Genomic DNA, 14,806 nt, shown 5'->3' with positions numbered 1-14,806 from the left:
TGTTTTACGTGCTGGTGATTTGACTGGATTGCATAGGATGGTATTAGTGAGGCATTGACGTATTGTGCAAAGATGGCTATGTACTTGAGTTTTTGGCTGAAAAGGCCGAATTCAAGTCTAATCAATTTATTCCTTATGTAGGTGGAGAGTTGGATAATGCAATTATAGCACGTACATTGAAGCTTGTCTAGCTCAGCCACCATCATGCCTAGAAATGCTTGCTGTGCATAGTTGATAGAGGGCACAAGTTTTGTTGTTAAGAACCTACCTGACAACCATGATCCTCGGGGTATCAAGTGAGTTAACTCATTTGCAGAGAGCCTGGGTGATAATTTTCCCCTATGCTCTTCATTCTTTGTACATGTACAGTTGGTTTTGCCGTTTCTCTTAGCCATGCACCCACAGTTGTAGCTCTGCATGGAGTCCAGCCTTTGTGACCCCAGTCACCATTTCATGACCCTTTTTTTCCAGGTGGTTCTCAAAGATCACAACTTTGGTTTTACTTGCGTTGGCAACGAGCTTGTTTTTTGTACTGTATGTGTTCAGTGAGTTCAATGCCTTCTGGTGTGATCTAGTAGGACGAGATCATCCACAAATCGTGAGAGGGTTTTCTTTTTTCCCCACTCCTCAGGGTGGCTAGGTTGGCGTATAGTAGGGCCGGGCCTAGGTCGGCTGAGTATAAATTGAATAGAATAGGAGGGAGCACACAGCCTTGTTTGAGCCCTCTATCTGTTGTGATTTTTGAGGTTGCTACGTCGCCAGAGAGTTTGACCTGGACCCACCTCCTAATGTAGAGTGACATTATGGCTTTTAATAGTTAAGGGGGGGGGGGGGGCATTCTACTGTAAGCTTATGCCAGAGGATGTTGCAGACTACTCCATCAAAAGTTGCGGAGTGGTCGATGAAAAAGGCAAAGACAGGCAGCATATTTTGTGTGACAGCTTGGTGGGCTATATAAGAGGGGGCCACAATGTTAACGACTGTTGAGCCTCCCTCTTGGAATCTTGTTTGATAGAATTGGAGCAAGCCCTCAATCAGATACACATTTGACTAGGTCTTGTAGTATGGTGCTGGCATTGGCTTTACCAAGATTGTCTGTAGAAGGGAGCCCATCCAGGAATCGGGCCCTCCAGGAATCAGGAACATCTTCATGTAATTTACACTCTGCATATAATGGCGTGAGGAGTGACGGTCAGAACTCATAGTCCACTCTGAATAGTGATCCAGGCAGGCCATTTTGGGCCAGGGGCCCACCCTTTTGGATATGCTTCAGGACTTTAATCACTTCCTGTTTATCCAACTAAGAGGGGTCCATCTTCGCTAGTGGAAGCCCTTCACCCTTACGCTTTCCATGTTGTGGGGAGGGTGGCGGTTCCCTTTGGTGGAAGTCATCTGGGGGCTAAGTGTAAAGCACCATAACGTGGGCTACCCATTTTTCCACATGAACTACATTGCACCTTTTGTTCTTCCCATGACATATAGAGGAGACATATTCCCAGAAATGTTGGTGCTTGTTCCCTGCAATTAAGTCAAAATGTTTTAAACACAGACTCAAGCATTTTTCTTTTATTTTCCCCTATCGGTTGTTTGGGTTTCCTTGATGCCTTTGCTAGCTTGATCCTCAATGTGGTTGTTCTCAAGTTATTTGCCGTTACTACAACCCTTAATTTCTGAGAACTCTTTTTAATCTTTGGTACGAATCCCATGGTGTAATTTGTTGCCTTATTGGGTCTGTGCTGACTGTTTCCTTGAAGGAGGGCACGCAGTTCCGAGACCAAAAGTGGCCAGCCATTGAGGACATCTGTGTTTTGTGGCAGAATTGGCCAGCCCTCCCACTGACTCTTCCATCCCTCTACCTTAGTTGCGGATAAGGGTGTCCATTTAACCCTACGAAGAAGTCTGGGCTGTCCTCACCATTTACCTAGTGCAGGTATTTGTTGACGGTTCCCTCTTGATAATGTCAATTGCACCATTACGACCTGCATGATTGCTCTCTCCCTAATGATTAACTTGGAAATCCGAAACAGCCTCATTCAGGCCTTGACTCAGGAATATGTAGTAGATAGTAGTTTGATTATTAAAAGTGTGAGAGTAGCTGTTCAACGATTGATCTTTTTTGCTGCCATCTGAACGGACTTCAGTTTTTATGTTTGTAGAAATGCAATGAATCTTCACGTTGTTTCACTTGGGCCCTTATCACTTACACAGACCTCCCCAAGATTGTGCATGTTAAAATCTCCCAACAGGATCAATTCAGAGGCCGTGTGGCTGCTAATTAGTTTTTCAGGGTAGTTAATAAACGGTACTGTTTTTTCCAGTTTGTTTCTGCCTTGCGGATTGAAGCAGAAGTTAATCATTAGCATCGGCTGTGCCCCCCAATGGTCTCAATGGTCCTTAATTATTCCTGCTTGTATCATTTCGGAGTCTGAGTTTATTTCCAAGACAGAGAGTTTTACTTAAGGCTTGATGTATATTGATACTCTTCCTGATGGCCTCCGTAAGAGGTTGTTTTTTGTTTTTGCTGGCTTAAAATATTTTGCATGTCCTGGTAACTGAGTAAGTGTGAGTGATCATGTCTCTTGGAGGCAAATAACATCTGCACTCCTCAGGACTAGTAACACTCCTAAGGAAAGGGGATTATATGGCAACCTTAGACCTAAAGGACACCTACCTACATATTTCCATGAACTAAAAACACACAAAAAAGTGTATTGGAGAAAAGTGCACTACGAATTCACACTACTACCATTTGGCATAAAATCAGCCCGACGGGTCTTCACAAAGTGCCTCGCATCAGTAGCAGCACACTTAAGAAGGCAGATTATCCATGTCTACCCCATATGCAGACGATTGGCTGGTAAAGGCACAATCAAAACAAAAATCTCAGAAGGATATTCAAACCGTGATCAACACTCTACAACGTCTGGGTTTCACAATAAACCACAAGAAATCATCAACACAACCAGAACAGGAAAAGGTGTTCCTGGGAGCAACATTAAACTCAGGAACAGCATGAGCATATCCAGCCCTAAGGACAGCAAAGAATCACAGAGCAGACTCACCTCTTCCACAAGGGTCAGACTTTGATGGAAACTAATGGGCATGATGGCATCACGCAAAGCATTAATAAAACTTGCAAGACGGCACAAGCGACCGATCCAGGAATGGATCTGCAACAAATGATCATAAGCCACCGGCAGTTGAGAGGTTGTAGTGGTTATCATACCAAAGGCAAAGGGAGATACAATGGCGAAAATCTAGGACACTAGAGAAATCAATCAAAACATCAGCTCCAATGGTAACCAACACAACAGACGTATCCCACAAGGGTTGAAGAGCGCACACAGGAAACCTTTAAGTATGAGGACAGTAGAACAGCACAGATGCCCTGAAACACATCAACTACCTTAAGATGAAGACAGTTTTCCTAGCCCAGAAAGCTTTCCAAGCAGACAACAGGCATAACTGTACCAATATAAACAGAGAACACAACAGCCATGTTTTAACCGAACAAACAAGGAGTCACGGAGCAAATGAGCCCAAGAAATATGAAAATGGACAATAGTGAGAAAGATTATTCTGCAAACATTCCACCTAAAAGGGAAGCAAAACACTGGACATAATCTTCAAAGCCCAGGGGAAATCAATAGATCTGTTCGCAACTGCCAAAAATGCAAAATACCCACACTTCGCCTTCAGGTTTCCACACCACCAGTCAGAAGGGAATGCCCTGTCAAACTGGTCAGGGAGATTTGTTTACGTTTTTCCTCTGATTCCCCTCATACCAAAGGTGCTGGAGAAAGCCAAACAACCAGGAACAAACCTCATACTCACAGCCAGTCAGCTGCCCAGGCAGACCTGGTACTCTAACCTCGCACCCAGAGGAAAAATGATCACAATCAAAGCAGAACAGGATCTGCTAACAATGCAGGAAGGGAGAGTGTACCACCTGCAGGCAGCAACACTCAGCCTAGTGGCCTGGCTCATGAATATCTAGAGTTTGGTCATCTGCCACTACTGCCAAGGACAATGGAAATCCTTAAGTAAGCACGAAGAGCTTCCACAAAAAAAGTGTTATGCTGCAAAATGCAAAAGATACATTCACTGCTGCACAGAAAGCAGAAATATGGAGACAAGGACAAAACAGGAAACTGTATTAATGTACCTCACTCACCTGCTAGACACCGGGTTAACCTAGCCATCGTTAAAGGCACACCTGGCAGCAATTGTAGCCTACACCAGAGGCACATCATGTAAAATCTTCTTCAGATCCTCAGTGGTAAGGATGTTCTTAGAGGAATCAAAGACAACTGAACCCCCAAGATCAGTGCCAGCACCATTGTGGGACTTCAACACAGTGCTAACACAGTTAATAACAAAACCATTTGAACCTATGCACAAAACAGATCTCAAACCACTTGCACTCAAGACAGTTTTCCTGATTGCAATCACAACACTAAGTAGAGAGAGCGAACCGCAAGCACTAACAATACAGGAACCATACATGCAAATACATAAGGACAAGGTGGTGCTCAGAACCAATCCCCAATTTTTATTTAAAGTGGTGACCCACTTTCATGTCAACCAGAGCATAGTTACCAGTTTTCTTCAAAGAACCTAAAACACACATGAAAAAACCCCACAGACACTGGATGTAAGCAGGGGTTTCATGTACTATCTACAAGAAACAAGAGTTTGTTTCGTAAAGGAGGTGTTTGTGTCCTTTGCAAAGGCAACCAAAGGTTCCCCAGTAACTAAAGGAATAATCTTACAAACTTGATATGCTATATCGGGGATGACACTTATTGCACGCCCAAGAGTCAATTCAACAGGGAAAAAGGGCACAACACTAGCATTCCTAGCAAACGTACCCACGGATACAATCTGCACAGCAACAACATGGGCATCACCACACACATTTACAAAACATTGTGTTGACATGCAAAAGATCAAGGAAGCACAAGTGGGACAAAGGTACTACAACACGTTTGCAAACTCTTCCTCAATTCATCCCAACCAACACAAAGTAAGGGATACAGCTATGTAATCTAATGCAGAGCATGTGAATACAGAAAATGATTCATGCTGCTAAACAAAATAGTTAATTACCAGTAGGAGTAGTTTTGCAGCTTGGGTAGTTTTCTGGATTCACCTGCGACTCCCACCCGCCTCTACTGAAACTGAAGAGAATACAACCAGGTGTGGAAGAAGGGGAAAAAACAAAACAAAAAAAACAAGGCGGGTGTATAGGAAAAGACAGAAAAAAGAACCTAAGATGGCAACTACGCACTGGAGCGCCGTCTGACGTCACAAAAAGGAAGGACATACTACCAAATGGTGGTCAAAGACACCCACACAAGGAAAAAAAGAGAAAGAAAAGATAATTCCGGACCCTGATGGCAGATTAATACACAGCAAGTGAATCCAGAAAATTCTTCAAGCTGCAAAACTACTCCTACTGCTAAGTAACCATTTTATTTAATCTTTTTGCTAGGGATAGTAGTACAGGCGGAAACCAGGATTGTGCATACCAGTTTTTAGTTAGGAAGGATTTGATCTGACTACTTTAATTTTCTAGTGCATTCTGTTGGATCTTCACTAGGTAAACGACCATATGCGAGCAGGAGGATGAAAGTTCATCACTATGGACGCACTATGTATCAGTGTATGTGTGCAGCATGTGCTCGTGAGTATAATACAACACAGTGCAATAGGCAGTTACCTTCTCCTCTTCCTCCTCTGCTTCTGAAACGTCTGACTCGCTTTCTGCCTCCTGATGCTCCAGGGCTTTGTCAAAGGCATGAATGGGGAAATTATAGATGTCACCATACTGTGAGAAAAGTGGAGAATTGGTTAATGCATGCAATCCTTATGATGAGAAACAGAAAATGTATGCTTTTATTTAGGTTCACATATTGCACAATGTGTCACTCTACCTATTTTATAGTACTCAGGACTGCAGCAAAACTGCGGACAGACTAAGAATTACTACTGCCACCCTTGAAACAGCAGCTACCAGGGATAACAAGAAGCCCATTCTGTTTACATCATGTTCACTGCAGGTGAAAAACTCCACAGAAGACTATTGAAAGATTTTAACAGTTTATATGCCTTACACCTATACTGGGTCTTACTGGCTAGTGCATTTCAATATGAGCTTTCAAAGAAGGTGGGACACTCAAACGTTTCATAAATGTATGAATTCATGTGCAGGTTGGAGTGTTTTGGACACAGCTGATTGCACAACACCGACAAGCACAGTTATGACCCTTTCCTGGATTGTGGCACTATTTGGATAACGCCACAAACAGCTTAATCCCTTAAAAGCTAAAGATTTTTCACCCCAGTGCTAAACCCAACAAGATATTTTTTCATGCTCACATTAAACATCAATTTCTAAAATGACACTGTCAACTTTTAGATCTTCCTTTGTTGCCCCACCCCCTCTAAACAGTTCATTACCCAAGATGATGGATGGAATACTGCTGAGTGTATGCATTTTGTGTTGACCAGTTATTAGATTTTTCATTTTATATTGTTTATTCAACCACTCTTAGTTGTAAGGACAAGAAAATATATGAATAGTTTGTGAATGTCTACCATAACATCCTTACCCATTTAATATAAGGCACTAAAAACCTAAATAGAACATGCACAACTGTAACTTTATCCCAGTAGGGTCGGTGACGGAAGTGATGCATCTGTTGTCTCGTCGTTCTTTCAAACAATGCTAATTTTTGCTGGTGTACTTAACTTTCCATTAACATTGGTACAGTGAAGGACCTGCCTTAGTATTAAAAGACCAAATATTGGTGTCAACTTACACAATATCCTTAAACAAACACAAAAAACTCCATACTTAGGATACACCAAGCTCGCCGGTGAAGCATCAACAGAGACCTGACAAAATGCACATTACAGCACCCACTTAGTACACTCAATCTTGAAGATTCAGTTCTACAAGTGATGAGATCTCCTAAACTATTACCATCTATTAGGATACTGGCGCAGGAATCCATTTCAGAGTGGGGTGCTCTCCAGTTAGTCACTCCCCTATGCAGAAGCCTCCAAATCCCCTAACATCACAGGGATATTAAACAACTGTGATACTGAATGGGTAGTTCTAGAACTAGCAATACCTTGCTTGTACAAAACGATGCACACCTCCCCAGTTTTGCCACCCTTCAACATTTTTGAAACAATGAGATACAGTAGAGAATTTGAATGCATATTTTCCCATAAATGTAAATACAAAGAGGTCTGAAAGGCTCATTTATAGAATGTATGTTCAGTATTAAATGGCATACTGCTGAACCTCTGAATAAGTAGAAACCACCACTTGAAATCCAAACTCAGATTTAACAACATTATGGTCTCTTTAAAACCGGCCTTAAAATGAAACTAGTTACTTACCTATAAAAAGACCTAGGCAGCCTGGCCTCTTTTAAAGTGGTGTTTGTTTAAAAATCGTTTTTGCCGTGACTGTGTGAATTCCCTTGCTAGTTTGTGGCTCCACCACTCCCCTCCCCCCCCCCCCCCTTTTCCCCCCCTCTGCCCCCCTTTTTTCACCCCTATTCTTAGTAAAAAGACTACATACATCTTTCAGAGTGTGGTTTTAGGAGACTGTTTTTAATCTGTTTGTGTGCTTTAAATTGTGCTTAAAAGCTGTCTGCCCCCCTGTTTTTTGCCTTAAAAAAGCCCGATTTTAGAGTGTGCGCCCAGAACTATTGCAGTGTTGGTCTCTTAAACAATTTCCCCCTTACCTGGAAAGTAGACTCTGCTAGCTTGGAAGTGTGGATTCAGCCTGTCTGTATCCAAGGAGATACTGAATAGAGCAGCAGTAGCCTCCCCCCAGGCCACAGGGACTGGACTTTTAGTTAAATTGCTCCTTATATAGGTTCCTCGTGGTTGTTGCATATGCTGTTGTGATTGGTTTTTGGGAGATGGTGTTTCATTGGTTGCTAGCTCCAGGGATGCAGTTATGATTGGTGGATAGGGCTGGGATTCTGATTGGCTGTTGGTTCTAGGGCTGTGACTGGTGGTTAGGGCTGGGTCTCCCATTAGTTGGCTAAATCAGGGTTTAAAATCGGATTGGCTAGGGTTAGGACCAGCTTCTTATTGGCCAGTAGGGCTATAAAATGCTAGGAATCAGGGCGTCTGAGCCCGGGCGTCGAGGCAAAGGGCAGTTGTCTGTTCGGGACAGGTAGGGACTAGGGCCAGAAATGCTGCCCAATTCACATTCCACCAGGAGTGGTATCTACCCCAACACATCCCTTAACATACAAACACATTATCTGCAAAGATATCCAACTCATGCATCACAAACTGACCAAAGACAGATTGCATTGCCCCACCACCCAACACAATACCCTACATACAACACATATACACATACACCCCATAACTACTACAGTCAAACACCTTCATTCTCACAGCAAACACTACTCTGTCCCCTCCCACTAACACTACCTGCCACCACCCACACAATACAAAACTACAACATACATTTCGCTCAGTTTCAGTCTCCCAGATACACACTCTCTACTCATACTAACCAAAAACACTATCCGCTGTTCGCTTCACACAGACCGCCTGTCTTCATAACAATGCCCAAACCCTGCCTTCAAACACATCATCTACAAACACTCTTCCCCTCTCCTCACCAATTACACACAACCATACAATCCCCACATTTCACACCACCACACATATTACCTCTTCCAGTCATCTCAACTAATACTTATCTCCCTGACACACACCCATCACCTCTTACACACCTCATACATTCATCTCCAAAACACATCAACACCCCATCTAACACTCTAATTCCACTTAACAGCACTAACTCACATACAAGTCCCTCACCAAAAACAACTACACCAATAGCCCCTCTCATTCTTCCACAAAAACAATACCAACCACAAACATCAGCACATCAAAGCAACACAATCTTACATTACACTCATCATCATACCCACTCTCACCCCCAAGACTACACAAAGGATACAAATTCCACCCTATCTCCACCCCTACCCCCTCCACTCTTCACAAACACCTACTACAAGCACCCCATCCCAGCAACCTTAATTCACTCACCTCTCCTCCATTGCACAATTTAGAGCCTTACATCATGATCCACATGCTCCTCCACCACCCCTAACCCATACTCCATCCACACTAAACAAACACAAACAAAATAAAAAACATGCCACTCATAGCAACCTCGCATCCCCTTGTTTGTTTCATAATAAAACTACCCTACAAAAAACACTACACTCCTCATGGCTCTCTCAGCCACCAAGTCCACCACCCACACACACAGACCCAACAAAATGCCTCCTTAACCTGCTGGAAGAGGAACACTATGTTGAAAAGCAAGACTATTGTGAGCATCAAACAGTTAACACAACTAGCAACACTCCTGCTTCAAGCTCACATTATACTACTTACCCTTCTACTAAACAAAACAACACTACCACTAACACACCCTATCTAAACTGCCAGCTCATAAATGCTCGATCACTCTCAAAAAACAAACACCACATCTACGACCTGCTCACAGACACACAACCTGACTTACTATTCATTACGGAATCCTGGTTGGGAGATGACATGGCACCAGTATTGCACGAAGCCCTTCCTCCGGGCTATCAAACCATCACACAAAACCGTATAGGCAAGAGAGGAGGTGGACTAGCTATTATATTCAAACAGGCAATAAACCTCAGTAAAACAGACAACATCTCCATACAAGGTTGTGAACCCTCCTTACCAGATGCCACCCTACTCCAACTTCCACCTGTAACTTTCTCCTCCTTTACAGACCTCCACCTAACAACTCCACTTTCCCAGATGCCTTTCTTGACATAGTCTCGAACCTTATTACACTATACTCCAATCTATGCATTCTTGGGGATCTAAACATTTGGTTTGACAAACCCAATATGCCCCATCCAAAAGCTATCACCACTGGCCTACTCGCATTGAATCTACATCAGATTGTACACAATCCCACACACATCGCTGGTCACATCCTAGATGTCATTTTTGCTAAGCCTGAACTCGTTACTATTCATAGCATCACACCAACCACCTGGTCAGACCACCATCTGATAACTTTCCGACAGACAACTCCACAAATCAACACACCCCACAACCACTTACATACATACACCTATCGACCATGGAGAAAACTCAATTTGGATCACTTAGAAACACAACTAACAGCAAACACAGATCTAGATACAATCAATTCTGTACCAAAACTTTATGAGTGGCTACAGGAAGCTTTTGATGTCCTAATACCACTCAGAAAAACTAAACATGACAAAAGAAAACCAACACCTTGGAGAAACGCAGAACTTAAAAAGATAAAGCAACAAATCAGAAAGTTGCAGCGGACCTGGCTCAAAACAAACAACAGTCAAGACAAACTGCAGCTACACAAACTTAACAGGATATACAAATCATCAATCAAAAAAGCTAAAAAAAGATACTACTCAGACAGAATTCAAAATGCTCAATCTACAACCAAGGAATTTTACAAAATTCTCAATGAATTTCGAAAACCCACATGCATGGAAGGAAGTCATCCCACCACTCAAGATTTCACAAACAAATTGGCAACTCACTACACAACCAAGGCAGACACATTGGACTCCTATTTAAAACAGAAGAAAACCATCAGCACCAACCCCTTTACTAAAATACCCTTTAAGAATAAACCATCCCAACCTCTACAGTCCTTCAAACAAATATCCCAGGATGAATTTATGGATTTGGTCAAAGCAAGCAGACCTTCTGGTTGCCCTTCTGACCCTTGCCCACCACAAATCTTCAAGAACATCCTGCTATCTACTTCTGCTGCCACACCTGTAAGAAGAATCATCAACAACTCTTTAACTTCAGGAACTTTTCCTACAGACCTGAAAAAGGCATACATACGACCATTATTAAAGAAAACAAATCTAGACCCGCAAGACCCCAACAACTACAGACCAATCACAAATGGACCTTTCCTGGGCAAATTGATAGAAAGAGCAGCATTCACCCAGATGTCACAATTCATTGAAGACAATTCTATACTTTCAGTCTTCCAAACTGGATTCCGCCCAGGAAGAAGCACTGAATCAGCACTCATGGCAATCTGGGACGATCTTAAAAACACAGTTGACCGAAATGGAGTTGCTGCACTACTTCTCTTGGACCTCTCAGCTGCCTTTGATACGGTTGACCATGACACCCTAACTCAAAGACTCCACGAAGCCGGCATACAAGGGATTGCTCTCTACTGGATTACTTCCTATCTCCAAAAAAGAGCAAATATCATCCACTCACCCCGATTCTCATCCGAACCCTACCTCACAAAAACAGGGGTCCCCCAAGGGTCAATCATCTCACCTTTGCTTTTTAACATCTACAGGATATGATTTCCATCTCACATGCTACAACTATGCAGATGACACACAAATACTACTTCAATTAGAAGACCCAAAAAACATTGAAAACTCACAAATCTTCAGTTGCCTCAGAGCCGTTGATCAGTGGATGACCTGGAGCCATCTCAAACTAAATACCTCCAAAACTGAAATACTCATATGTGGTGACTGGAAAAATTATGACCTTCTGTGCGTCTGGCCTGACGATCTCGGACCACCTCCTCAATTATCCAAGGAAGTGAAAAACCTAGGAATCACCATGGATTCCAAACTAACTATGAATGCCCAAGTGGACAAATTAGCACGCACAAGCTTCTTCACCTTAAGACTTTACAACGCATTTTCCCCCACCTCGGATTTCCACACAAGGTGCAAGCTACTATCTCACTTGTATTATCCAAACTGGATTATGCCAATAGCCTCTACCATGTGGATCATCTCTATCTGTTATGAAAAAACTACAACGTATCCAGAATTCCGCAGCCAGGCTACTACTACATATAAAGCCGCAAGCCCACATCTCCCCTGCCTTGAGAGCACTACACTGGTTACCCGTTGCCAGAAGATGCACTTTCAAGCTACTTTGTATCACCCACAAAGCTATACATGGAACAGGACCGCTTTTTATCAGAAAGAAAATTACCAAATACATCCAACAAAGAACCCTCCGCTCAAGACTGGCACCCCGCCTAAGAACACCACCATACAAGAAAAAGACTGTAGGTGGTACATCCTTCTCTGTCCAAGCAGCCAAACTATGGAGTTCATTACCCCCAACTATAAGAGCCACAGATAACTTTCTTGTTTTCAGGAAACTACTCAAGAGTTGGCTCTTTCCTTCATAACCACCTTTTTCAAACAACTATGAACTGCATATGCCTATGTGGATAATTATTTTTTTCAGATTATATGTATATTTCTATTTATTTATAGTTTCTTTGGAAAATATGTATTGCTACTGTAAGGAAATGCCTCCTTGGCATGGTTACCCCCTGACTTTTGCCTTTGCTGATGCTATGTTTTGAATTGAAAGTGTGCTGAGGCCTGCTAACCAGGCCCCAGCACCAGTGTTCTTTCCCTAACCTGTACTTTTGATTCCACAATTGGCACACCCTGGCATCCAGATAAGTCCCTTGTAACTGGTACCTCTGGTACCAAGGGCCCCGATGCCAGGGAAGGTCTCTAAGGGCTGCAGCATGCCTTATGCCACCCTAGAGACCCCTCACTCAGCACAGACACACTGCTTACCAGCTTGTGTGTGCTAGTGAGAACAAAATGAGTAAGTCGACATGGCACTCCCCTCAGGGTGCCATGCCAGCCTCTCACTGCCTATGCAGTATAGGTAAGACACCCCTCTAGCAGGCCTTACAGCCCTAAGGCAGGGTGCACTATACCATAGGTGAGGGCACCAGTGCATGAGCACTGTGCCCCTACAGTGTCTAAGACAAACCTTAGACATTGTAAGTGCAGGGTAGCCATAAGAGTATATGGTCTGGAGTCTGTCAAACACGAACTCCACAGCACCATAATGGCTACACTGAAAACTGGGAAGTTTGGTATCAAACTTCTCAGCACAATAAATGCACACTGATGCCAGTGTACATTTTATTGTAAAATACACCCCAGAGGGCACCTTAGAGGTGCCCCCTGAAACCTAACCGACTATCTGTGTAGGCTGACTGGTTCCAGCAGCCTGCCACACTAGAGACATGTTGCTGGCCCCATGGGGAGAGTGCCTTTGTCACTCTGAGGCCAGTAACAAAGCCTGCACTGGGTGGAGATGCTAACACCTCCCCCAGGCAGGAGCTGTAACACCTGGCGGTGAGCCTCAAAGGCTCACCCCTTTGTCACAGCACCGCAGGACACTCCAGCTTAGTGGAGTTGCCCGCCCCCTCCGGCCACGGCCCCCACTTTTGGCGGCAAGGCTGGAGGAAACAAAGAAAACAACAAGGAGGAGTCACTGGCCAGTCAGGACAGCCCCTAAGGTGTCCTGAGCTGAAGTGACTCTAACTTTTAGAAATCCTCCATCTTGCAGATGGAGGATTCCCCCAATAGGATTAGGGATGTGACCCCCTCCCCTTGGGAGGAGGCACAAAGAGGGTGTACTCACCCTCAGGGCTAGTAGCCATTGGCTACTAACCCCCCAGACCTAAACACGCCCTTAAATTTAGTATTTAAGGGCTTCCCTGAACCTAAGAATTTAGATTCCTGCAACTAACAAGAAGAAGGACTGCTGAGCTGACAAACCCCTGCAGAGGAAGAACAGAAGACACCAACTGCCTTGGCCCCAGACTTACCGGCCTGTCTCCTGCCTTCCAAAGAAACCTGCTCCAGCGACGCTTTCCAAGGGACCAGCGACCTCTGAATCCTCTGAGGACTGCCCTGCTTCGAAAAAGACAAGAAACTCCCGAGGACAGCGGCACTGCTCCAAAAGAACTGCAACTTTGTTACAAGGAGCAGATTTAAAGACCCCTGCAACTCCCCGCAAGAAGCGCGAGACTTGCAACACTGCACCCGGCGACCCCGACTCGACTGGTGGAGAACAAACAACTCAGGGAGGACCCTCCGGCGACTCTACGACTGTGAGTAACCAAAGTTGTCCCCCCTGAGCCCCCACAGCGATGCCTGCAGAGGGAATCCCCAGGCTCCCCCTGACCGCGACTGTCTGAACTTCATTTCCCGACGGCTGGAAAAGACCCTGCACCCGCAGCCCCCAGCACCTAAAGGAACGGAACTTCGGTGCAGGAGTGACCCCCAGGAAGCCCTCTCCCTTGCCCAGGTGGTGGCTACCCCGAGGAGCCCCCCCCCCTTGCCTGCCTGCAACGCTGAAGAGATCCCTTGATCTCTCATTGAAAACCATTGTGAAACCGACGCGTGTTTGCACACTGCACCCGGCCGCCCCCGCGCTGCTGAGGGTGTACTTTCTGTGCTGACTTGTGTCCCCCCCGGTGCCCTACAAAACCCCCCTGGTCTGCCCTCCGAAGACGCGGGTACTTACCTGCTGGCAGACTGGAACCGGGGCACCCCCTTCTCTCCATTGAAGCCTATGTGTTTTGGGCACCTCTTTGACCTTTGCACCTGACCGGCCCTGAGCTGCTGGTGTGATAACTTTGGGGTTGCTCTGAACCCCCAACGGTGGGCTACCTTGGACCCAAACCTGAGACTTGTAAGTGATTTACTTACCTAACAAAACTAACAAAAACTTACCTCCCCCAGGAACTGTGAAAATTGCACTAAGTGTCCACTTTTAAAACAGCTTATTGTGTTTTATGTAAAAAGTTCCTAGAGTACTTACCTGCAATACCTTTCAAATGAGATATTACCTGTAAAATTTGAACCTGTGGTTCTTAAAATAAACTAAGAAAAGA

The 14,806-nt window shown here is 44.3% G+C and overlaps 1 protein-coding gene across 1 annotated transcript in view; it reads right to left on the bottom strand.

Annotated features, from left to right (window-relative positions):
• MAK16 (MAK16 homolog) overlaps positions 1-14,806 on the bottom strand; it is a 172,812-nt gene that overhangs the window by 13,883 nt on the left and 144,123 nt on the right. The window contains exon 8 of the mRNA XM_069213813.1: positions 5,723-5,830. Coding sequence (XP_069069914.1) covers positions 5,723-5,830 — 108 coding nt within the window. The remainder of the gene's footprint in view (positions 1-5,722; positions 5,831-14,806) is intronic.

This window comes from Pleurodeles waltl, chromosome 11, assembly GCF_031143425.1.
Source record: "Pleurodeles waltl isolate 20211129_DDA chromosome 11, aPleWal1.hap1.20221129, whole genome shotgun sequence".
Lineage (NCBI taxonomy): Eukaryota > Metazoa > Chordata > Amphibia > Caudata > Salamandridae > Pleurodeles > Pleurodeles waltl.
This window is presented reverse-complemented; position numbering and strand designations above follow the sequence as displayed.